General features: G+C 39.6%; 1 protein-coding gene across 11 annotated transcripts in view; it reads left to right on the top strand.

Annotated features, from left to right (window-relative positions):
• LOC127967855 (calmodulin-binding transcription activator 1) overlaps positions 1-24,252 on the top strand; it is a 289,173-nt gene that overhangs the window by 259,405 nt on the left and 5,516 nt on the right. For 3 of the 11 annotated variants that reach the window (XM_052568592.1, XM_052568598.1, XM_052568599.1), the window contains 17 exons: positions 1,679-1,832; positions 5,215-5,355; positions 6,993-9,262; positions 10,481-10,607; positions 11,077-11,211; positions 18,063-18,232; positions 18,325-18,539; positions 18,641-18,719; positions 18,843-19,170; positions 19,374-19,798; positions 19,985-20,139; positions 20,235-20,481; positions 21,072-21,143; positions 21,246-21,266; positions 21,827-22,026; positions 23,102-23,176; positions 23,500-23,530. In XM_052568592.1, the coding sequence (XP_052424552.1) occupies positions 1,679-1,832; positions 5,215-5,355; positions 6,993-9,262; positions 10,481-10,607; positions 11,077-11,211; positions 18,063-18,232; positions 18,325-18,539; positions 18,641-18,719; positions 18,843-19,170; positions 19,374-19,798; positions 19,985-20,139; positions 20,235-20,481; positions 21,072-21,143; positions 21,246-21,266; positions 21,827-22,026; positions 23,102-23,176; positions 23,500-23,530 (4,845 nt within the window). The remainder of the gene's footprint in view (positions 1-1,678; positions 1,833-5,214; positions 5,356-6,992; positions 9,263-10,480; positions 10,608-11,076; positions 11,212-18,062; positions 18,233-18,324; positions 18,540-18,640; positions 18,720-18,842; positions 19,171-19,373; positions 19,799-19,984; positions 20,140-20,234; positions 20,482-21,071; positions 21,144-21,245; positions 21,267-21,826; positions 22,027-23,101; positions 23,177-23,499; positions 23,531-24,252) is intronic. The other 8 variants (XM_052568594.1, XM_052568597.1, XM_052568595.1 and 5 more) reach the window with 8 other exon arrangements.

The following is a 24,252-nucleotide window of genomic DNA, read 5'->3' as shown; positions in this document are numbered from 1 at the left end:
GTGCTTGCCAATTAACGCCACCCACCTCCATGCCACAGAACGCAAAACAACTCGCAGACCTGACGTTAAACGCCTCTGCTCCTCCACTGCGGCTGAGATTCTCTGAGGTGTGTGTGTGTGTGTGCTTAGATGGACTTGTAATTGCATGGGTTAATTTCACTTTCTCTATGAACGCTGTATATGGGTGCTTCTTTAACTACATGCACTTTTGACCCCATGGACTCCCGTAATACATGCTTTCATTACACACCACTAATTTAATGTGCCTGCTGCCAAGATATATCAGCATAAACTTACTGTACATATAATGAATCACCGAAGAATTCTAGCCTGACTAGTTACAAAAATGTAGCGTTGAAATTTTGTATGAATATGTATGTGATTTGTAGAGAAATATAGGTTTTTTAGAAGAAAATTAGGCATGAGCCTAAACCACTGTGCAGATTATACTAATACATATGCTACCAATTTACCAAAAATGTTACATTTTTATGAATGTGTTATGAGTTTGACTTTTTTTTTTTTTTTTTTTTTTGAACTAATGAATGTCATTTCCATCATATCTCAAATTAACATTAATGCTGTGGAAATAATTTTTAAATAACATTCATTCCATGAATTCAGAGCATTTTATGATCAGCTCAGATTGTGCATTCTGATTCTAAATATTCACTGAAGGGATAGTTCACACAAAAATGATAATTCTGACATCATTTACTCCCCCTCACGTTGTTTCAAACTTTCTGTCAGAATGTTGGAAACCAAACATTTGACGGTAGCCATTGACTTCCATAGCATTGAAAAAATAGCATTGAATTCAATATTTAACAAAAAGGTTTTTTATGTTAATTTTATGAAAAATAAATAATTTTATAAATATATGAGATAAATAACAATATATATATATATATATATATATATATATATATATATATATATATATATAGATAGATAGATAGATAGATAGATAGATAGATTAATTAAAATAGAAATCAAAATATTTTTGTTTCAAATTAAATTGTTTATCTTAATTTTTATTCTTGTAACTTTTGAAGTTATGAAACTTCAATTCAATTGAATCATTTAAAAGTTCCTTTGCAAAATGATTCACTTCATTTCATTTTGAATCACTCAAAACTCCACACGCTGGTGACACCGTGAACTCAGCAAAAACATGCAGAAAAAGAGTAACTCTTTATTTTTATTTTTATATTTGTTTTTATTTTATGTCCACAAATGAATGTGTAAAAACTGTACACACACTGTTTCATGGGTTCAGATAGATCGCCCCTAGCACCAAACCATTGAAATTTCCAAACAGTTATGAGCTAACGAAGCCTGTTTACTGAAAACACATGACTATATATGTGCTCTGAATCACTGCTTGGAAACAAATGATTCAGCAGTTTCTGTTCACACACAGGACGCTCATCTTCATGGTTAACAATAACATTCAAAATAAAACTACAGTTGTAATATACACAATTTAAAAATGCATATATGTATATTTGTTTGGTTACCAGAATTGATCATGTTTTATTCGAGACATGTCTCTTTTCCTGTCACTGTTCTCCTTCTGTGTCTATTTAAACTCACTTTTGTCTTCACTTCCTTCTCCTCTCATTATCTGTGGTCTTTCATCTCATCAGCTTCTCTCGTCTTCTTTTTCTTTCTTCAGAACCCTGACATCGTGCTGGTCCACTACCTGAACGTGCCCGCCATAGAGGATTGTGGGAAACCGTGCGGGCCCATCCTGTGCTCCATCAACACGGATAAGAAAGAGTGGGCAAAATGGACCAAGGAAGAACTCATCGGGCAGCTCAAACCCATGTGTGAGTGTCAAACAACACGTATGCCTGAAAGAGAAAAGATATCTAGTTAGTTTAGAGCAAAGACCGATTTATTTGCTATATATTCACGTTCATCTCAGAGAAGATGCATCTGTATCTACAACGGCCCCAAAACATATTTGGATGCTTAAATTACACTTCAAATCTGAACGTCATTGCAATAGATAATACAATATAAAAACATGCCATTTGTTGTGATATTTTATATCTAACGCATTGGCGCTCGGACATTTTATTGATGGCTGTTCTCTGGTCACCTGTGCTTTTAACTTTTCAAAACCAGCTGACCAGTGGTCACACACTCTCTGTACATTCACAGCAGTTATTTTTTCTTGTTATATTGGAGTGACTTTTAAATCTGAACACATGTCAATGAGTCATTAACTTCGTGATGTGGTAGTGCAGCGCTTCTCACATCATCATCATCATCATCATCATCTCTTTGAATGACCTTCTGCGAGTGAAGCTCAGTGACGGTGCAGGACTGCCACCTTCTGCTGGCAGGAGGCTATCACAGGCTGACTGCTCTCACCACTCATGTGTTTTGAATGACACAGGCTATTCAGATCTAATGGGACCCAGATATGTACTGGGGAATCAAAGGGGCATTCTGGTTAGAATTCAGGTTCAAAATATCTTAAAATGTCATGTATTGCAAAAAGAACATTTAATTAATTGTGTTCTTATGTAAATTAAGCATCTTTAATTTGATTCATAATAAGATGAATTTACTGTCCAGAATATTTGGCTTTTTAGTGCAAATAGAAATTGAGTGCATTGTTATTTAGTTAATTAAAACTGAAACCGTGAAAAGTAAAGCTTTGACTGATTTAGAATAAATGAAACAAATAAAAAAAAAATGACAAACACAGAATAAGAATACAGCTGTTACTTTTAAATTAAAACGAAAATGGAAGAAAAATCTAAACATCTATAACTGGATTTAAATAACTAAAACTGAATTAAATAAATATAAACTATATATATATATATATATATATATATATATATATATATATATATATATATATATATATATATATATATATATATAATTGATAAAGAAAAATTATAAATAACACAACTAAATCTTTCAAATGAAAAGAAAAATTTAAAATTCAAAAATATGTTTAAAAAACTATAATATAACCTCAGTTATACTAAAATAACACAATTATTTAAATAATAAAGTACACAAACACAGCCTGTCCAAAGACAACGATTAAAAAAATTAAATTTATTTATAGAAGACTTAATAAATAAAATGTATATTCAGTAGAACACTATCTGTGTATTTATTTATTTATCTATTTATTTACAGAATGAAAATCTGTGGGCAATATGTGTTTAATTCTCATGAAGAAGTCAGTGTGAAATTTGCTGCATTTAAGCCAAATTTGATATAATTTCTCGCTTATAATATTGGTGTGAAATATGACCCGGACATGTGTGTGTGTGTGTGTGTGTGTGCGTGTGTGTGTGTTGTGCATGATATATATAAGTAGCTGTGTAATGCAGCTCTCTCTCTCTCTAAGACAAACTGATTTGTATTGACTAAAATCATGACGTTCTTCTCTGAGTGTCTCTAATTGGATTGTGTCAGATGACTGTGATGTTTATTTCTGGGCTTAAAGATGAGAGATTATGCTCTCAGTAGATGAAGCGCCATGGTACCATGCTGTGTTTTCTATTAACATTATAGAAGCAAACAAGATGACTTTAGCAACTGTCACTCTGTTCATTTAGATCTGTGATGCTTTCAGATCATTAAACCAGCACCCAGAGCCTCTTCCTAAAACATCCTGCACGTGAACAGCAAAGAGAGAGTAAGAGAGAGTGGTTCAGGCTTATGGCATACATTATTAGCTGTAGTACCTCAAAATGCCCAGCAGATGTCCGTGTTGCACTGTTGTGTTTTATCAGACTACATCCCTGCATTGTTTTGAAGCTGTTGTAGTAGCCTACATGTGTGTGCAGTGTTTGAGTGATCTGAAACAGCACCTGTTATCTCCAGAGTTATGGCTCATGTGGACGTAAAAAAAAAAAATGTTGTGACATTTTGTGAATGTTCCATGTTGAATACAAATGTTATGCTTTATAGACAGCACTTGTGTACAGTAATGCACTTACAGTGAAAGTCTATGGGCTTAAATTCTAATAGTGTAATTACTTAATAACTTTCTAATCCTATCTGTACAAAGTTATATGATTTCACATCATTTAAACACTATTAAAATCGATTTAATAATCCATGTAGCTTGAATTATTATAATTTTTTAAGCTATTTAATGCTTCAATACTGCATTTAATGCATTTTACCATGTTTAAATCCTGCAAATAAGAAAAAGAAATAAATAAATAAAAGCAAACAAGTTACTAGATCTGGGCCAGGTTATATTAAATATATTTCCAAAATATTATATCCAAACGGCCTGTCATTACCAAGTTTAATCATAAATCCTGCTAACTTTTGCATGATATATGCAAGTTTACAAAGTTCAAATAACCGGAATTTCATTTTATATATTTTAAAACAACCGAAAACGTTGCAGTATGTACATTACGCGTTATGTCACTTTGTGAAGAAACACATGCGTAATACGCGTATGCATGACATCATTGCGTTTTTGTAGTTTACACGAAGACAATTACAGTATAACATTCAAAAATGTGCACTTTGAAACCCATTTTCAAATGAACAGCTAAGATATATAACCAGTTTTCTGTTTTTAATTGAAAACGATGTCATGTAGAGATGTGACTAAATGAAATCAGTAGTCATCTAAAATATGTCACAGATGCTTCAACCCAGTGTACTGATTTGTGCTACCTTTAAACCATTAAAACACTAGGTAGAACAGTTCGACGGCAAAAAAAAAATAAAATAAAAAAATGCTGCATGTCAAATGATGGTTTATTAGCGTCAAGAACTACCCCAACTCTAAACCTACCCTTACAGTAAAGCAAATGCAGTAATTATTTGTTGTTCATGGTTGTGGCTAGAAAGGATACAGCTATGGCTGAAAACCAACAATAAATACATTTTTCCACCTATAAGATTGTGTTTTAATAATGTCTATACAGTAATGCAAATACAGTAACTATGGTTGTTCAGGGTGAGGTAAATGACTCTATATTGATGTGCACATGGTAGGAAAATCTAAAAGGTCAGGACTCCGGAACACTTCTGTAGGAAAAGGCAGCACGCTTGATGGATTGGGCCCGTGATGAGTGACATTCACGTAGACAGTGGTGGGACAGTTAGGCCGTCTCTCCCCTGCAGTGTCAGTAGGGGGGTGCTGGCGAGGTGCTGGTCTGTGTGGCTGTCTGGCTGACGTCTGTGTCTCCTCCTCTCTCCCGGCAGTTCATGGCATCAAGTGGACTTGCAGCAATGGGAATAGCAGCACTGGCTTCTCAGCAGAGCAGCTGGTGCAGCAAATTCTGGACAGCCACCAGACCAAACCACCTCCCCGGACTCACAACTGCCTCTGCACGGGAAACCTGGGTAAGGGATCCGGACCCCAATTGATATCTCTATATTATCCCATTAAAGAAAAGCTTCATCTCCTGAGAGAAAAAGACACCTGTAACAGCCTTGAATAGTGCAAATAAGTCCAAGATTTCACTGTGAACTCAACTTTCTCCAATACCAAATGATCTCAGCTTCAGTCCACGTTCGTTTTATTATAGTCAGTTCTTACTGTATGACTGCTGATTCATTCTATTCTCCTATAAGAACTATGTGGGTTTTATTGATAGCCATTGATCAGTTTATCAGGGATTTCAATGTAAGGTATTATGAAATATATTTATATTTCAATATAAAGCTGGTCATATATTATTTACATTTGGACTTTCCATCATCTTTTCAGGTTTAGTATAGATTATGGCCAGTAGATGGTACTATTGAGTCAAGTAAAAATTATTTGAATGCTAACAAATTACTGTTGGACACTGATTCATGCATTTGCATTAAACGAAATGGATTATGAAACCAATTCATTAATTTTCTCTGAAATCACACTGACAGATGACACTTGAGTCTAGTGAAAATACATTTTCTCAACCATATATCACAAATATTTTCAGACAATTTAATGTTCAACTCCTAATCACTAACATTTTATATATATATATATATATATATATATATATATATATATATATATATATATATATATATATATATATATATATATATAAAAAAAATATATATATATATATATATATATATATATATATATATATATATATATATAAATTTACTGTACTGCTGTGTTGCTTAATATTTTTTGGAACTTGGGATACTTTTTTCTTTGATTCTTTGATTATTAAAAAGTTCAAAAGAACAGTATATATTCAAATATTTTCTAACAACATACATCTTTACTAACACTTTTTTATCAATTTAACATGTCTTTGCTGAATAAAAGTATTAATTTATTTTAGGAATTTAAAAGAGAGAACTTTTGAATAGTAGCATATATTGTAACACAAAATGTCTGTTTGAATAAACATTTTTTTTTTCTGTTTTTTTTTTTTTTTTTCAAAGAATCCTGAAACAATTATCATAGGTCCCAAAATTATTAAGCAGCACAACTGTTTCAAACTTTGATTATAAATCAGTATATTGGAATGTTAATTTATATTGCAATAATATATCACACAATTAAAGTTTGGTTCTGTATTTTTTTATCAAATAGATACAGCCTTGATGGGCATAAGAAACTTCGGTAGCACTTTATTTTACAGTCCTGTTCCTCATGTAAATACTATGTACTTATTATAGTAATTACAATAACTAACTAGGTACTAACCCTGAACCTACCCCTAAACCTAACCCTACCCCATGTAGTTACCTTGTATTACCAGAACTTTCTTAGATAAATACACTGTAAGTACACCATAAGTACATGTAAGTACACGTACTGTAAAATAAAGTGCATCCGAAACTTCTTTAAAAACATTTTTTAAATCTTACTGATCCCAGACTTTTGAACGCCGATGCACATAGCATTTGTCATTTCTCTGTTAAACAGAGTGACAGCATTTTCAATAAAATACATCAAAATGCATGTTTTAGCTGTATGGGTCAAACTCTTTTTAGGTTGCGTTAACCTAGAATGTGTCTGCTCTCTATAGGTGCTGGGAGCAGCCTGCATCACAAATGCAACAGTGCCAAACACCGTATCATCTCACCGAAAGTGGACCCACGCACTGGAGGCGCCTACAGCAGCACCCACTCCGAGGTTCAGAACAACGACGTGTCAGAGGGGAAGACGGAGCACAGCCACGGTGGGGGCAAAAATGGCAGGGCAGGTTCAGACGGAGCTGGTGGAACGGGCGGCCGAGAGAAAAGGAACGGAAAGGTGCACAAGCCAGTGCTGCTTCACCAGAACAGTATGGAGGTGTCCTCATCCAACCAGGTGGAAGTGCCAGATACCACCCAGAGCTCACCCGTCTCCATTAGCAGCGGGCTAAACTCTGACCCCGATATGGCCGACAGTCCCGTGGTGACAGGAATGGGCCACGTAGCTTCGGTAATGAGCAGCCTGTCTCAGTCCGCCACTGTATTCATGTCAGAGGTCTCCGGAGACCCTGTCTATAGCATGTCCCCCACTGTAGACCCCAACGCTCACCTCTTGGGTCCCGACACAGCCTCAAGCAGTCTAGTGTTAGCAGTGACAGCCGACAGTCACAAATTCGCCTTTGCTGGAGCGGTTGGAGTGGGGTTAACTGACGCAGGGTCCACAGACGGACTTGCTATGCTGTCCCCAGCCAGTGTGTCTGAAGAACTGGTGCTGTCTAGTAACCTGGAATCTGGCAGTATTAAGCTGCCCGAGACTAATATGAACTTTGACCCTGACTGCTTCCTCAACAACCCCAAGCAAGGTCAGACCTACGGAGGGAATGGGCTGAAAACCGAGGAGAGCAGCAGGAGCAGCTGCAGTAACGGAGGGCTGAGGTGTTCCCCGCCACTCAGCGACAACGGTTACGGCTTCAGTACCTCTCTGGTGAAGAACATCAAAACGGAGGACACGTCATTTGAACAGCAGCTGGCGAAAGAGAGTGGCTATCAGGTTGGAGAAGTGGTGAGCGGCGCTGTCAGTATGTCTGGCTCCTCAAACGGCGGTTCGGCCCAAAACTCCCTGGCTCTGACTCCCACTGGTTCACTGTTGCCGTCTGGAGGTGGACTCAGTCCCAGCACTACCCTTGAGCAGATGGATTTCAGTGCAATTGATGCCAAGCAAGACTACCCATCTAGTGTTATGTCAGCAGCGGGCTACGGCCAGTCGATCTCCAGCTCTCACCTGGCCCACCAGAGTCACTCCCCCAGCTTCTTCCTGCAAGGTTCTCCACAGTCCCAAACCCAGAACAACTCCAGTTCGACCCAGAACTCTCACGACCCCAATGCCTACATGGGCCTGTCTGTCGTCAAGACGGACTCAATGGGAACTAACGGGCATCTCCACCACCATCATCATACCCACCCCAGTCAGCGCACTGCCTCTAACTGCAACGGCGGCTCTCCAACCGAACGTAATGGACCGGCTGGGTCACTCCAGCTTCTGCAGTACCAGAACCGCTTTCAAACACCGGTTCAGGAGCATGAGGAAGTGGGTGGTTTGGAACAGCCAATAGGAGCAGAACAAGGAGAAGGAGGTGTTCAGGAGAAGGACTCGGATGGTCTTATGAAACCCAGGGAGCATTTGCAGACTGGTGAAGGAGGTGAAGCCGAGGGTGTAGGAGGTGCAGAGCACTACCTCCAGCAACCAACAGAAGGTGGTGGAGTCGGGCCAGGATCTGGAGGAACGAGCGCAGAAAGTGGAACCCTGTGCAATGACGCCGAGACAAGTGGGACCACCAGTCAACAGCTCCAGCCGCTCCTGCAAGGAGCCGGTTTGGTGCAGGGGCTTTTTAGCACCGTGGGCGCCCACCAGAGCCTGGGCAGTAGTGGAACCAACGGAGGGGGCTCCATGGAGATTAATCTGGACCACTTTGACGTTTCCTTCGGGAATCAGTTCTCAGATCTCATCAATGACTTCATTTCGGTGGAGGGTGGAAGTGGAACGGCGGTAGTGGCTGGCGCCAACTCTCTCTACAGCCATCAGCTGATGACCCATTCGGGAACAGAGGGGCAGGTCTCCTCTGGAACTGTTGCGCAACAAGGTGCAGATGAAGTAGCTCATGGGGCAAGGGGGTACAATTCTGCAGACCTCTGTCTCCAGTCGTGTTGCAGCCCTCAGTCTACGCAGGCTGGGGCAGTGGCGGGTGAGGCAGGACAGCTGGCATATATGCAGGTGGCCGAGGCCGTGTCGGCAGCTGTGGCGCATGGGAACATGGGAATGTTACAGGCTACCGGAAGGCTGTTTGTGGTGACAGACTATTCTCCAGAGTGGTCCTATCCTGAGGTGAGTTTGTGACACTTCTGCAGAGCTAAAAGAAAAACACTCGACTGCTATGGATGTGTGCAGGAATAGCCAGCAGGGGGCAGCTGAGATGTCTAAATGTCCAAATGTGGAGGGAAAATCTGCAGAATTTTGTGGAATGGATTTAGACATTGTAAAATCATTAATACTCTGTAATAACAGAGGGGTTACTTAGGGGTAGTTTACCCAAATTATGTCATCATTTACTCCCCCTCAAAATATTTGAGTTTCTTTTTATCTGTTGAACACAGAAGATATTTTGAAAAATGCTGTTAGCCAACAGTTGATGGTAGACATTGACATTTCTGGGGTCGGTTGCATAAACCTTTTAGACTAGTCTGGTCATGTTTTTTTTTTTTTTTATTCAGTTAAATAAAAATGTAGATTAGTCTAAGTTGAATCAAAAACATTGAGACTGATTAACCTTTGGTTAACTTGTCTTAACATAGAGGCTAAATATATGTGACTTGACCCAGTATTATATAAAAAAAACAATACAGTTTGGTTGTACACCTTTTTCAAAATATCTTCTTTTGTGTTCAACAGAGAGAGAAAAACTCATATAGGTTTGGACTAATGTGAGTGTCAGTAAACAATGACAGATTTTCATTTATGGGTGAACTGTCCCTTTAAATAAACAAAGGCCAGGGAACATGAAGGAATTTGTGTAATTCTGGTAAAACCTGTGGAGTGAAAGCTTACAGGAGAATCGGCCACAAGCTGTTTAATGCAAGAATAGATTTGAGTCTTGTGAGTTCTGAATGCTAAGCTCAAGGTCTTCTCTACAACAAGTGGCGTATGTATTTGTCCCAGAAGCCCCTGGGCCACATGAGACACATGTTCGGCTTGTTATTAACATGCCCATTGGCAAGGAAGCAGTCAGACTAATATAGACTGAGGGATATTAGATCTCAACACAACAACACTTCAGCTCTCACAAACCCTGGTTATTTATTTATTTATTTCTGTGACATTTTCCTTGTTGGAAAAAGATATCATCATAGATGCACTTTAATTCAGTCTTTCTTGTAGTGTACCGACATTTTAAATAAATGCAAATTTACATCAAATCTTACAATGCAAGTACACAGTAAATGTAACCAACCAATTTCGGGGGTGATAGCACTGTTGCAAGTTTTAACAGTTTACATGAAAGGAAACTGTGCTCATTTCTAAATAATATTGGTATGTATTTCTCAGGGTGGTGTGAAGGTGCTGATCACCGGTCCATGGCAGGAGGCAAGCAGTGAATATTCCTGTCTGTTTGATCAGATAACAGTTCCGGCGTCCCTCATCCAGCCCGGGGTGCTACGCTGTTACTGCCCAGGTATTGCATTACAATACATGTATATACAGACATTACGCATTCTCCTTTTAAAGGAAAGGGTGATAAAGCTACATTTCAGTATCCTAAAATCATCAAATAAAGTTAAAAGATAAAAAGACAATACATCAGTCAGAGTGCCACGTGGTCCCAATCTAACATCTTATTTTAGGTATCTTTGATGCTAAAAATAAATAAACAAACAGGTAATATTATAATATATTTCAAACGTTGTGTGTTGGGTCTCTATACTGTAGTCCATGAATATATCATGTGGTCTTTGTGAACAAACAAAGGACTGTTCTTTAACAGCTGTTGTAGAGAACTCATTAAAATTCCACCGTTACATAACTAAGTAAATAAATAAATAAAAGCACCATTGTAAATGGTTTGCAAATGTGTGGACTTCACACTGTAAGGCATTTCTTTGCACATTCAAAATGATTCATTTGTGTCTTGTATCCTTTCAAAGCTCATGACACAGGCCTGGTGACCCTGCAGGTAGCAGCCAGCAGTCAAATCATCTCCAATTCAGTGGTGTTTGAGTATAAAGCCCGTGCCCTGCCTGCCCTGCCCTCTTCTCAACACGACTGGCTCTCACTGGACGGTACGTTTGAGATTTATCTTGCATTACATCATATACCGCTGTTACACAGCTCTGTTTTTGGTTGTCATCATTTTGCATTTATTAATTTCATTTTCAGCAATACACTGTGAACAAACTTTGGATGTTTCATCTGATTACATGTTTCTTATGAATTGAATGAATGGCAGGTGAATAAATAAAGACTTTGTTGCTGTTAAACAAATGTTTTGCATGCATTGCAATCAAGGTGGCTAGGTAGTGGGGCAGCTGTGCCCTAATGGTTAGAGAGCTGGACTAGTTACTAGAAGGTCGCCGGTTTGGGTCTCAATGCTGGCAGGAGTTGTAGGTGGGAGGGAGTTAATGAACAGCACTCTCTTCCACCCTCAATACCCATGGCTGAAGTGTCCTTGAGCAAGGCACTGAACCCCCAGTTGCTACCTGGGTGCTGGATCTATAGCTGCCCACTGCTCCGGGTGTGTGTTCACTTCTCACTGCTGTGTGTGTGTGCACTTGGATGGGTTAAATGCAGAGCACCAATTCTGAGTATGTGCTACCATACTTGAAAAAAGTCCCAACTTAACGACTTAGTGTTTGTCTAGTCTTAAAGTAAAATAAAAACAACTCACAAAGACTTTTTTTGGGGCCTGAATAAGCAAGTTGGTCAAACTGGACTGGTGGTCTTTTTAAGATATTTTAAAGATGAATACCAATCAGTGGAGGATCCATTTGGATAAAAGAACACTGAAAAGGCTTTAAAAGACTTGTCTGTTCTTGCACTCATGGTGTATTTTTTTGGTGCTTCAACTGTTTGTGGAATATATACTAGTCAGGTTATAAGGACTTGTTCTGTGGTAAAAAAAAAAAAAAAAAATGAAAAAATAAATATGGTTTGTTGTTTATTTTCTGAGAGTGAATCTCAAGAGGAAGTATCCAGGTCATATTTTGTAATAATAAATAAATAATAAACTCATTGCTTTATATTTTTTTAACATTTAAATTGCAAACAATAAAGTGAATGTAATTATTATTACTCTCAAAGATAGTTCTCATTAGTCCAGTCTGAAAATAGTAGTTCTTTTAAATCAAAAGCAGCATAAACCTCGGTATTTAAGTACAGAATTTTGCAGTGAGTAGTTTGATGTTTATTTTATTTTTCAACTGAAACAATTTATCTAAATAAATCTTATGAGTCCTAAAAATAGACTTTGCCTATTTTTCCACAATTTCCAAATGAAATTCAGCCCTGCATCAACAATTTAGACTCTAGTTGTATTTGAGATGTTAAGATGTAAAAACGCTGAAAAAGTGTGATCTGAGTTTATGAGATGAGATCTTATTCGTCTAATCGAGCTTCAGTTCTCCCAGCATGCTGTCTGCGTGCATCCAGACCGTTATGTGCGTGGCGCTGAACGACACACCGCCTGGCCTGATTTGTCATAATGCAGAGAGGAGAAAAACAGTTTTTCTGCAGCATTGCAGGTACTGAACCACAGGACAGAGGCTGAGAGGGGCAGGAGCAGTAAGCCTAACTCCTGTTGACACAGATTTGTCGCCGTGTGAGCGACCATCACATTGTTCCAAGCGGTTATATGAATGATCGTAGCGGCTCCATTGTGTTTCGCTGCCACTCCCAAAAGAAAAACACGTCCACATCCAACCACGACACGACTTCAGATTCGCGCGCTTTTAGTCAAAAGCGAATTCAAAAACATCAAAACTGAAAAGCTTCGGGTCTAGGAGCTGTCGTCAATCGCTATAAAACAGAAGAACGTTTTCAGAAAAACACTTAAACAAAATACGCAAAAACCGATCGCGGTTCCGAGGCGAATGGTTGGTGCGCGTAAAGCGTTCGCAGTATAAAAGATAGGACAAGACGTAGATTTTTTTTTTTCTATCTGATCGACCGTTTTTCTTTGGAAAAAGATGACTGTGGTGTCACCGGGTGTTTAGAGAGCCAGCCGGTGGCGCACGACTGCGCGTAAAGCGGTGCGTAAAGCGCGTACCTGCGGCGGATGAAGCCCCGCGTCTCCATGAGCGAGCGGAGAAGATAAAGCATCGGCAGCAGGGATGGGGAGGGAACAGGAGGAGGTGTAGAGGAGGGGGATGAGGGGTCTGTATCTCTCTCCCTACACACTCCGCACTTACACTTTGTTCTATTGTTGTTGGCTTCGCTGCCAAGAGGCTCCTGCAGTAAGTTTGACGCTGGATGGAGAACATGTGTGATTGACAGAACACGCTGGCTGAGTCGGGTTAGTACGCGTGATTTTTTTTTTTTTCATACTGACATTAACTTGATCCACATGCACAAGCTATTTAAAGATGAATATAGCTTGTACAGTGTCTTTGTTGTGTGTCCTGCAATATTATTTCCCTTGTTTGTGATGTTTCAACAGCAGTGAGAGCATTTTCTCTGCTGTAAAGATATTTCATTGCATTTTGGGTGAAGTGTGGAAAATTTGACTAGAATAGACTCAGAGTGGAAGTTTCCTTAAATGATTGGTTGTAGAATTATGATGTTGTGCAGGTTATAGCCAGGTCAGCTTGTATGCAAAGGCTTGTGAACTTTTACTAGCCGGTGTTCACTGAGACCTCCAGATCTCTTAAAGCATCTGGTTACAATGAGTTAGTCAGGTGTAGTGCGTCTGTTTTCAGCACCACAGGCAGTGGACAGCGACAGTGATGCTGAGAGGATCAGACTGTTGCCCTTCTTCTGTTAAGCGCTCCAGAGGGAGAGGACGAATATGCTGTGCCACGAAGTTGACCCTTTTTCTAGAATTATACAGTGTAATAATGAGATGCGGTGTTGTTTTGCTGGCAGACCCATTTAAATTATTTTACCAACCTGTTGACAACTTTTGTCATTTCCCTTTTTTATTCAGTCTTTTCGCTGTTTTTATTATTATTACAAACAACACTAGTTTCTAATCTGTGTGTGTCAAATTACAATCTGCAATCTTTGCCACATCTCACTGAAATCACATCACAAAAGTCAAGAGGATTTCAACCTAAATCGAGTAATTTCAGTATTCTTGTTTTGCTGGCCTGCCTACATGCCCTTACAAGGAAACTTCAATCTAGGTCACCATAATCAACCCTAAATCTGCAGTTCAGAGTTCCTTGTTCTGCTTTAATGAGATTTCCTGTGGAATTCTAGGAACTGCTGTCAGGGCTTGAGTCCACTAATGGAGCGCCCACACAGATGTGTCTCATCCATGCTGTTCTTTGCTGTCGATTGAGATTAAAATGTTTTTTTTTTTTTTTTTGTATGTCTACTCTCCATGCAGACTGAACTAAATCTGAGCACATACTGTGTTGCACTCACTTTTAGTTTCATGTGTAACTAGAGTATGCAACTCTTTATGGAGATTATGTGTTTATTTATTTAGTTAGTTATCTGTTTGTTTGTTTATTTATTTATTTAGTAATGTCATTCAGAATGTTTTCGTTTGTTTGTTTGTTTGTTTTTTGCAAAATTTTCAGTTAGTTTCATTGTCAGTAATGTATTTTACATATTTGGAAAAACAGTCAAAGTTCTTTCTTTATGTGGATACACTGAACACCGTATTTAAAGTATTTTAAGTAAAACTCTTTGAAGCCTATTGTTGTCTATTACTTGCAGACATATGTGCATAATATCTCAAGAAAGTCAAAAATAAAGAAAGATAAACATTCACACAAAAACAAGAGTACCTTTGTTTCCAGAAGCCAATGTCTTTGTGCTGGAAGCTTTTGCTTGTCAAAGTTGTGGTCTGAGGCAGTACATGTCTGATAAACCCTGAACAAGGATTTAAATAGCTAATACTGAATTGTTTTTAAGCCGAAGTTATGTTTCCGGTTAGACAAGGAAAGTTCATACAAATAATCAGTGCTGGGAGTATGACTGACATTATTATCATAGCATTCTCGTCTCTGTCCAATTCTATCCAAAACAAGCACCTGTTTGAGGGTCGTGATCTACCAGATATACCAATGTCCACAGCATTAGGAGCTGTTATCCCAGCTTTAAATCCATGTTGAGCTAAATCCCCTTAAGACAAAATCATTGCATGTTATCAGCTAAATCCTGTCGAAAGGGACATTGGTGGGTTTTCGTTTTTTCCATTTCTGTTTGATACATTTATAGTGATGGGCTTAAACAGGATATTAGTCTGTTATAGATTTAAAGCAAATCCTGTGGAAATGCCCAGCAGAGCATGAGCTCTTTTAAACCCTAAGAATAAAAATGAAAGAGTCAATATGCTCTCTGAGCTCAGATTGTGAGTATCGGATATGCTAATGGATGAAAAATAAATAAATAAAGCAATCATCCAGAAATTAATAAGTTATCATAAACACTGTACACATCCTATTTTCTGTGCACATTAGACTTTCTATTTTGTTTAAGATGCATTGATTATTTTATAGTATATTATTGTCATTAACCAACAGACAGTCATTGGACATTTATTTAAGAGAGGTGGCAGCTGTATTTCATCAAAGAGTGTCACAATCAACACTTTAAAGATGTTTTGGATTGCTGTACAGTCTCAGCCCACCAGATATGGTTTCTTCTACATCGGTTCTCCAAACTGGCCTGCAAAATGGGAAATTGCACTGTGCAAATTGCATTTTGCACCTTTACTTAATATGCAAAACAACTCTGTCAGCAAGTGCAGTTTAATGTGCAATAATCATTCCTTGACATATTGATGCATTGTCAAATGCTCGTTTAATTTCTGATGACTGTAAAGCCCATAGTCTCTTTATTACCAATCTCAGGCACAATAAACCGCAACAAGTGAGTGATTTCGAGCCCCTGTTGCGCTTGTAGCTGTAAAGTGGTGCAGAAGCCCCCACTCTCAAGAGCATGATGCAACTCTGATGAAATAGAGAAACCGGCTTGGGCTCTCTGCATTAGGATATTACCACGAGATACTCAAACATCCAGTGAATAGAGAGTTTAGTCCTCTCACTCAAGGCTTGTGCTCAACCACATGAGGTCCGCCTGACCAGGAGAGCTATCCAGGCCAAAGGAGCAGCACCAAGGCTGATGTAAGATCTCCTGAAAAACGGTAACTCACACTGGCACAGTCTGTTAAGTACTGTTGGCTTTTTTTCTGGACACCTTTGAGCTAGTTTATGCATGCGCTTCGTCATTGGTCTGTATTGGTGAAGGTTGTTGTTGGGTGCTTGGGAAAAGTCAGATTCATGCTCACAAACTCAAGATGTCATTTTCTATGCTTTTAAAAGATAGCCTCATATGCATTTACGACTTTCTAAAGAATCTTGCTCTTTTTAAAGTGCATATTAAAAGTTGAAATGAACCATTTGAACTGTATGATACTTGCTTTTTGCATGCATTTGTTTGTTGTAACATGTCTTGGGAGCTGATTTTTGTATAGGAATTCAAGAAATTGGGCCAATTTTTGAAATTGAAATGACTGCGAAAAATTGTCAAATTACCTTGCATTCACCTTATTTATTCACCTGAATACAGCAAATGCAAATAACATCGCCTCATCCATTTCCTCTGAACATATTCTCCACGGCTGCGTTAATAAACATGAGTTAGGTCTGTCTGTTTTGAAATGCTGCCCCTCAACAGTTTCGGGTTTGACACAAAGCTCTCTAGCGTTCTGTTGCCTGGCTGGTCTGCTGGCATCTGATTGGTCGTCTCCAGGCTGCTGGAGGTGTAGTAGAGCGTTGATTATGTCACAGCCCCGTTGTAGAGCAATTTGGTCCCTCCTCCCCTTTCCCCTCCCCCCCAGCCTACATGAGAGTACGTGTGCCGCATTCTGAGTGGAGGGAGCGAGAGAGAGAGAAAGACAGCCAGCCAGCAGCAGGTGGAAATGACATCATCTGCACTGCACCAACACTGCAGTAGTGTTTGAACAAAGATGCACTGGAGCTCCGTTTCGGAGGGACTCTTTTTGTCTGCAAGGGATATTTGTGAGGAAAAACACAGCATCCAATGCATGCGTGTACATCCATTCATTAGAATCAGATTCACTTTCATTCACCGTGTGTGAAACAGAACTGGTGCCAGTGTGATAAATGCAGGGAATTTGGCGTCACTGTAAAAAAAAATTTTTTTAATTAAAACAAACAAATATTATGAGCTTACATGCAGGAGCCTGCAAGTCATTGGAAACCATTCTTTTTGCTTGTTTGTTTGTTTGGTGGATATGCAAGCTAGTTACTATTTGATATGGACAAATGGAATTGGAATAATGAGAAATAAAAATGAATGAATGTTTGTTTGAGATGATGAAAAGTATTGAAAGTGTTTTATGTGTTTGAATGTGTTTCATGTTTTTTAAATGTGCTTTGTACATTTGAAAAAATCAATTTTGAGGTTGTTGTTTTTTAATAAAAAAAAATGTTAATGAAAATTAACTATTTTAATTAGGTTTTTTTATTTTTACAATCACTGCTACACCAAATATACACTTTGTTTTTAGATCTAATATATTCCTATACATTTCAAAAGTAATTTTTCATTCAGAAATTGTAATTAATCATAGAAGAGGTGTATTTTGAATAACTTAATACTGTAAAGTTGGACAAATCATCATATAACTGACCCATATAAAGTAGTGAAGTGAAATTCAAAAAATATTTAACTTCTGTTACATTACATTTTTTTCTGAGTTAAACAAGGAATTAATCAAGAAAAAATATAGGTCAGGACTTCAGAAATTGGTCTCAGAAATCAGTTATTACTCGTGAATGAAAGACAAACATTATTTTCTTTGGAATAACATGCACTGATGAATCATGCACAATAACATTGGGAATGTTTGATAAGAAAGTAAATAGAGTTTGACTTCATGTTGATTTTAAAGTCAGTTGAGTACACATAACAATCTCAATTCTCAATATGTTTTATGTAGATAACCAGTTCAGAATGTCCATCCTGGAACGCCTAGAGCAGATGGAGCGAAGGATGGCAGAGATGGCCGGTCAACAGCAGCAGCAACAACTGAGCAGTGGAGGACCATCTGATAGCGGAGGAACCGGAACAGGAGGAGAAGGAGGAAGAAGCAATTCTGAACAGGCGCAGGTATCATTCTGTGCTACACTGTCTTGCTCCAAACTAACAGATATCTCCATTAGCTTCCTGGAATTTACTTGGTTCTTGATTCTTTGTTTTAGTTCTCACCAGGTCAGGGTCAGAGCCAGGTTCAAGGTCCAGCTGGCAACTCATTTGAGAGCCGTGTGGTGGTAGTTTGTGAAAAGATGATGAACCGTGCATGCTGGGCAAAGTCCAAGCACCTGATCCACTCCAAGACATTCAGGGGCATGACTCTTCTTCATCTGGCAGCCGCCCAGGGCTACACCACACTTATCCAAACACTTATCAAGTGGCGGTGAGTATACTGATTGTATACCTGCAAAAAATGGCCTTGTATATTGCATTATTCATCATTTATGTATTGTTCTCTGAGCTGAAAATTTTTTTTTTTTACAGCACTAAGCACGCAGACAGTATTGACCTGGAACTTGAGGTCGATCCTCTAAACGTGGACCATTTCTCTTGCACACCACTGGTGAGTGTTAACATTATGTCAGGATACTTTCATCAATGATACCATGATTTGGATGAGTTGTTTCATATAGAAGGGCATGGGATGCCTTATAAATTAAATGCAACTCAATTTTCTTCTCTTCAGATGTGGGCTTGCGCTTTGGGTCATATGGAAGCAGCAGTGGTTCTGTATAAATGGGATCGGCGAGCTTTGGCCATCCCAGATTCTTTGGGTCGCTTACCGTTGGCTATTGCCCGGTCCCGTGGTCATACCAAGCTGGCAGAGTGTCTGGAAAGCCTTCAAAGGGAGGAGCAGCAGTCAGGAGCACTGAATACAACTCCCAGCATGCCTTTCTCACCATCTACTGAGGCCTCAGCTGCAGAGGGGTGGATGAATGTCTGGGGTTCAGACACATCTTCAGTTGGGCTGAAAGGAAGCAACCTCACTAGTTCTGCTTCCAGTTCCAGCTCAGGTGAGAACTGGAAACTTTCATTCTCTCTGAACTGTCAGTCTTCAATAGTCTCTCATGTGCATGTTGAGTTGAGAAAAACATATTAAATGTAGACCTTCCATGAACAAATGAGTGCTTTGTAAGGAGATGGTTCTGGTTGGGTGATAGGTTGTGTTTAATTTGGTCAAACAGTCTTCTAAGACACTTTCTTTGTACTTTGGCAGACTTGAGGAGACCTAGGTCAGAACCGTCTAGTTTCTATAGCAGCGTTAATCACGGTGATGCCCCGTTGAGCAAGAAACACAAACCCAACCCCGAGACTCTTCAAACTCGGCCCAGCAAACCCTGTTCTGCACCTCTCGGACTAGAAGAACAGACCCATAAGCCTAAAACGTGCCCTTCTAAACTGAGGGAATGTAATGCTGAGAAAGAGCAAGGAGATGGTGAGCAGTCTCAGACTAAGCTGGGCTCAACGTGTGGAGGTGGGTGCTGGGGTTCCAGACAGACTGCAGGACGCAGAGTGCCAACTGCAGGACTTGGCAAGGAAAGGCTCGCGAACAGACTGAGATTAAGAGAGATTGCTAGTGCGGGAACAATCTCTGATCTGCGGACAACCCAAGAGGATCTGGAGAACACAGGAGGCCTGCAGGTGAGGCATAGAGAAGGTACTCGACCAGACTGCCGAAAAAGCTTTTTTGTAGTGATTTAAGATAAAAGTAAAGTTTGCACAGATCTTGCAAAACTTGCATTGTCTTCTATCTGATGTCTCAGTGGCAATATTGTTAGAAATGTTCAAAGTACCTACTAAAGTACCTATTAAAACTATTTGTTTCAGAACATGAACATGATGAATTTAGCAGAGGAAGTCATTGAGGCGACATCTGATCGCATCAAGAGGGAAAACTTTGTTGCATCAGAAACTACACTGGATGGTGTTGGAGTCAACAGCACCATGAGCTGGTTGGCCAGTTACCTTGGAGATGCAGAGAGGTGATTCATCAAAAAGCTCTATAATCTGTTCTCAAAAATCCTAGTTACAGTCTCTTTGGGTTCTTGTGTGTAATTGTTTTCACAATTGTTCCCAGGTTCCTGTTTAACAAGCCTCTAACTTCCTCTCCTGGCCTGGTCCCAGTCCACGTTGGAGGACAGCCAGAACTCGATGGTTCTCTTGGGAAGCTTGGCCTCCAAACCCCTGCTGAATGGACTGCGCTTCTCAATGCCTCCCACAACAAGGAGGAGCGCGACCTGACCCAGCTGGCCCTGTCTGATCCCGAACAGAGAGAGCTTCATGAGGCAGCCCGGCAGGTCCAGAACACCTTCCGCAAATACAAGGTAGGACAGGGCTTCACCCAGGTGGCAGGGTCACCCATGCAGGTTATCAGTGGTGTGTTGCCAGTGTTCGTGATGGTCCAATTTCAAAGGTATTGATGTATTGTGTAGTCTTGTATGGTGTTCCTGAACTTAAGGTAAAATAATCTGGACCTTTGCAGTCCTGTGTCGTGAAAGGTGGTATGATTGTTGTGGTGTGTGCTCAAAAGGCAGAAATAGGGTCACTGTTGTTGACAAGCATGGGGAAATTTGCTTGAGCTTAGCATGGCCTTGCTATAAGGAATGATTGCATTGTTCCCTCTATCTATCTGTCTGTCTTAACGGGATGCGTGGATAACCCTGAGTCCACACCATGTTGGTTGTTCAGAGCAGATTTCTCTCAGTGTGCTGTTGGTGCACAGTGCTCTGAGGAATAACCTTCTCCCAGGTGTCAGACCATATCAACACAGCTTTACCAGTCTATGAAGACACCTTGGCCAGGCACAAAGGAATCAGATGCCATCATCTCTGTGGCCTTGCAGGCCTCCTTGTGAACTCTAATCTCTCTCCTGTCCTCTCCACCCTACCTTATCCCCTCTTCCCCCATCCTGCAGGGTCGTCCGCTTCGGGAGCAGCAGGAACTGGCAGCTGCTGTCATTCAGCGCTGTTATAAGAGGTACAAACAGGTAGGCAGAGACACTCAGAATTATGTGTGTGTACACTTTTGATTGGTCATTATTAAAGGCTTTACGAGAATGGCTTCAATTCCTTCCTCTCTCTTCCCCAAGCTGACATGGATAGCCTTGAAGGTAACACTTCTGCTTCATTTACAATTACTTGTGGTTTGAACTGAAAGTTTGTTAGTGGTGCCTTATCACTTTTACTATTGCTTATACTTAGGGTTATGTATATGAACTAAACTTGTACTAACAAAGATGGATGCTAGTTTAAATAATGCAGCTTGCTAAGAATTGATTAGCTATTGAGCTACTTTCCTGACATACCTTACTTCTAAAACGATAAAACTGGTAAAAAAAAAAAAATGTCATAGTTCATTCAGATTCAGTCCATGTTTTGAGACTTGAGGCAGTAAGCAACCCCCTAGCATTGCCCTAGCATTGACTATTTTGCTATGTGCTATTTTGTGTTCAAATACATTCAGTGCAGCTTAGCCACTGCATAGCAACTGTCAATCATCCACAACACACCTAATTTAATGTTGATGGTGTAGTTTGGCAGTGTTGATATTTGTTTTGTATTAGCAAAATGGCTAACAGACTAGTTTGCTACAGATCTCTCTCTCTCTCTCTCTCTCTCTCTCTCTCTCTCTGCCATGTGACACAAGTTTCTTTGTCTGTCTTCTTGACAGTATGCACTTTATAAGAAGATGACGCTGGCCGCCATCCTTATCCAGAGTAAATTCCGCAGCTACCACGAACAGAAGAAGTTCCAGCAGAGTCGCAGGGCAGCCATGCTGATCCAGCAATATTACCGCAGCTACAAAGAGCTTGGTCGGCCGAACCCACGCAGCCGAGTTACTGCAGCTGCACTGGTGCAGCAAAAACTCAGGTACAAGAACATTAAACCAGTGAGGGCTGACCTGGTGGTTGAAGATCGAACAAATCTGATATTATAAAGGTTTTTGTCAAATACTCATGACATCTGCACACTCTTATTGGTGTGAGCACTTTGGTGCCTCCAGTGGCCAAGCTAGGTATTGCGCAATGATTCAAAACTTTTCATGTGTAATACATCACATTTAGAATTAAAATACCACCATCATGTTAAGAATTAAGCACTCATCCAAGTATAATAGGCAGTTAAAATGGCTTTTACATGGCCGTCACCTTGGAGCTTAGTTCTGAATTTAGTTCCCATTTGTGTGTACATATGCTTTTACCAAGCAACTTTGTGCATTCAAGCCTCACAAGGAGTGTTGCATGAATTAATTGAGTGTTATTTTGCCATTCTAAAGTGTACTGTCTTTTTGGATGAATTGCTAAGTATGTGCCAACACTTCAAATGTGACACCCAGCCAAGTCGACTTTCTAAAGAATGGCAGCATTCGAAACCCTCCTGTTTACTTTAAGAGACAATCTGTTGTTGAGACAGTGCCAGGAAATGATTTACTTCACTAACAGTTTGAGTCCAAGTACACATAGAAGCATCGTTATTTTTGCATGCCATTTGTTGTCTCACAACCTGTTGAAGCAATTGCAGTTTGCTGTTTTTTATGAGTGCATCATATTACGTTTGCATACACTTAGAGTTAAGAATGTGAAGAAACCATTATATTTAAAAAAAAAAAAATTATGTGTCTGAATCTCTAACCATTAGGCCACGACTTCAATATGTTAGGTACAAGCATGCAAAATTTGTGCTCTGGATAGTTCCTCGAATCATGTTTCTAGTTGAGGGTAGGTGTAATGATATATTTTGCCTGGTAGACAATAAAGTGTGCAAGAAAATTCTGTAGAACCCTAGCCATATTATAGAGACTTGTGGGTGGACTCTTTGTCACGTTTGAAACTGAATATATCGCACACACTAAAATCATAGCAGAAATTTGTGCAAATGTTTATTTTTTTTCTTACAGAAATGTCTGGTTTGTACAAAACCACTCATGCTGATCATTTTGTTTTAGAAGCAGTTTCCTGACCAAGAGACAAGACCAGGCTGCCAGAAAAATAATGCGGTTTCTGCTGCGGTGCCGTCACAGGTAGGCCAAAGACGAGAATTTCGAGTGTTCCTACAGCCTTGTTGTTCTTCTAGCATGCACAACCTCATTCTATGGTATACTTGCAGCTTTTAGATGAATCGGACTTTAATATCCTGCTGTTTAGAAAGGTTAAAGGCACATTTCATACTCTCTCAAGCACACCCAACACAATTGTCAGGAGTCATAGGACAGCGACAGACAAACCTTGGTGTTTTCATGGCTCTGTTAGAAAGCCCCATTGTGTTTGGTCCTATTTCCCAAACCCAGCCCAACCTCAGTGTGTACTAATAGCTGTCTGGTGTTGTTTTGCTGTTTACGCAAAGCCCCTTGATGGACCATAGACTATTCAAACGGGTGAGTGCAGCCTCAGTAAATTAGTTCATACCCCTTGATTTCTCTTCTTTTTATCTCCCTGTCTCTCCCTTTTCTTTCATCTTGTTCTTCATCTATGTACCTTGATTTCAGACTCTGCTGTTCCCTATGACTCTCTCTGTACTTTCTTACCCTTTTTCTATTATCTCATTTTCTCTATTGCTTTATGCCTGCATGCATGATGGCCGACTGGAGCCGAGTTGACTGAGCCTTATATGAGAGAGAGAGGACTATAGAGCCAGCTAACCAACAAATGTTGATGATACATTAATTGCAAAACTAACAATGCACTCTCTCTCTCTCTGTCTCTTTTTCTTTCAATCTCTCTTTCAATCCCTCTATCTCCCTAAAGTCTCCTCCATCTCTCTTGTTATGAGGATGCTTATGACAACACTAAGGACTGCTGGGTAGTGCATTTGGCAATTGCATGATGGCTAAAGACATGGAGGCCTTGCTTCTATCAGGGCATGCTTGAAATAACATCCCTTTCTCTATGGAAGAGGAAATGTCTTGAATGCCTGGCTGCCTGTTTTATACATCTCTTTCAGCTTTTATAAGCTTGATTTGGAGGCTGAGGGTGGGACGGGGATCAAACTGTGAGCTAACGAGGTGTTTGGAGGTTTAAATTGTCTTTAAGATGTTTAATAATAAGTTCTAAATGTAGAAGTATAATTAATGGTGGTAATTAATTAAGTTGAATTTCT

The sequence above is a fragment of the Carassius gibelio genome, chromosome B11 (assembly GCF_023724105.1).
Source record: "Carassius gibelio isolate Cgi1373 ecotype wild population from Czech Republic chromosome B11, carGib1.2-hapl.c, whole genome shotgun sequence".
Lineage (NCBI taxonomy): Eukaryota > Metazoa > Chordata > Actinopteri > Cypriniformes > Cyprinidae > Carassius > Carassius gibelio.
The sequence above is the reverse complement of the archived record's forward strand: the minus strand, read 5'-3'. Positions and strand labels throughout refer to the sequence as shown.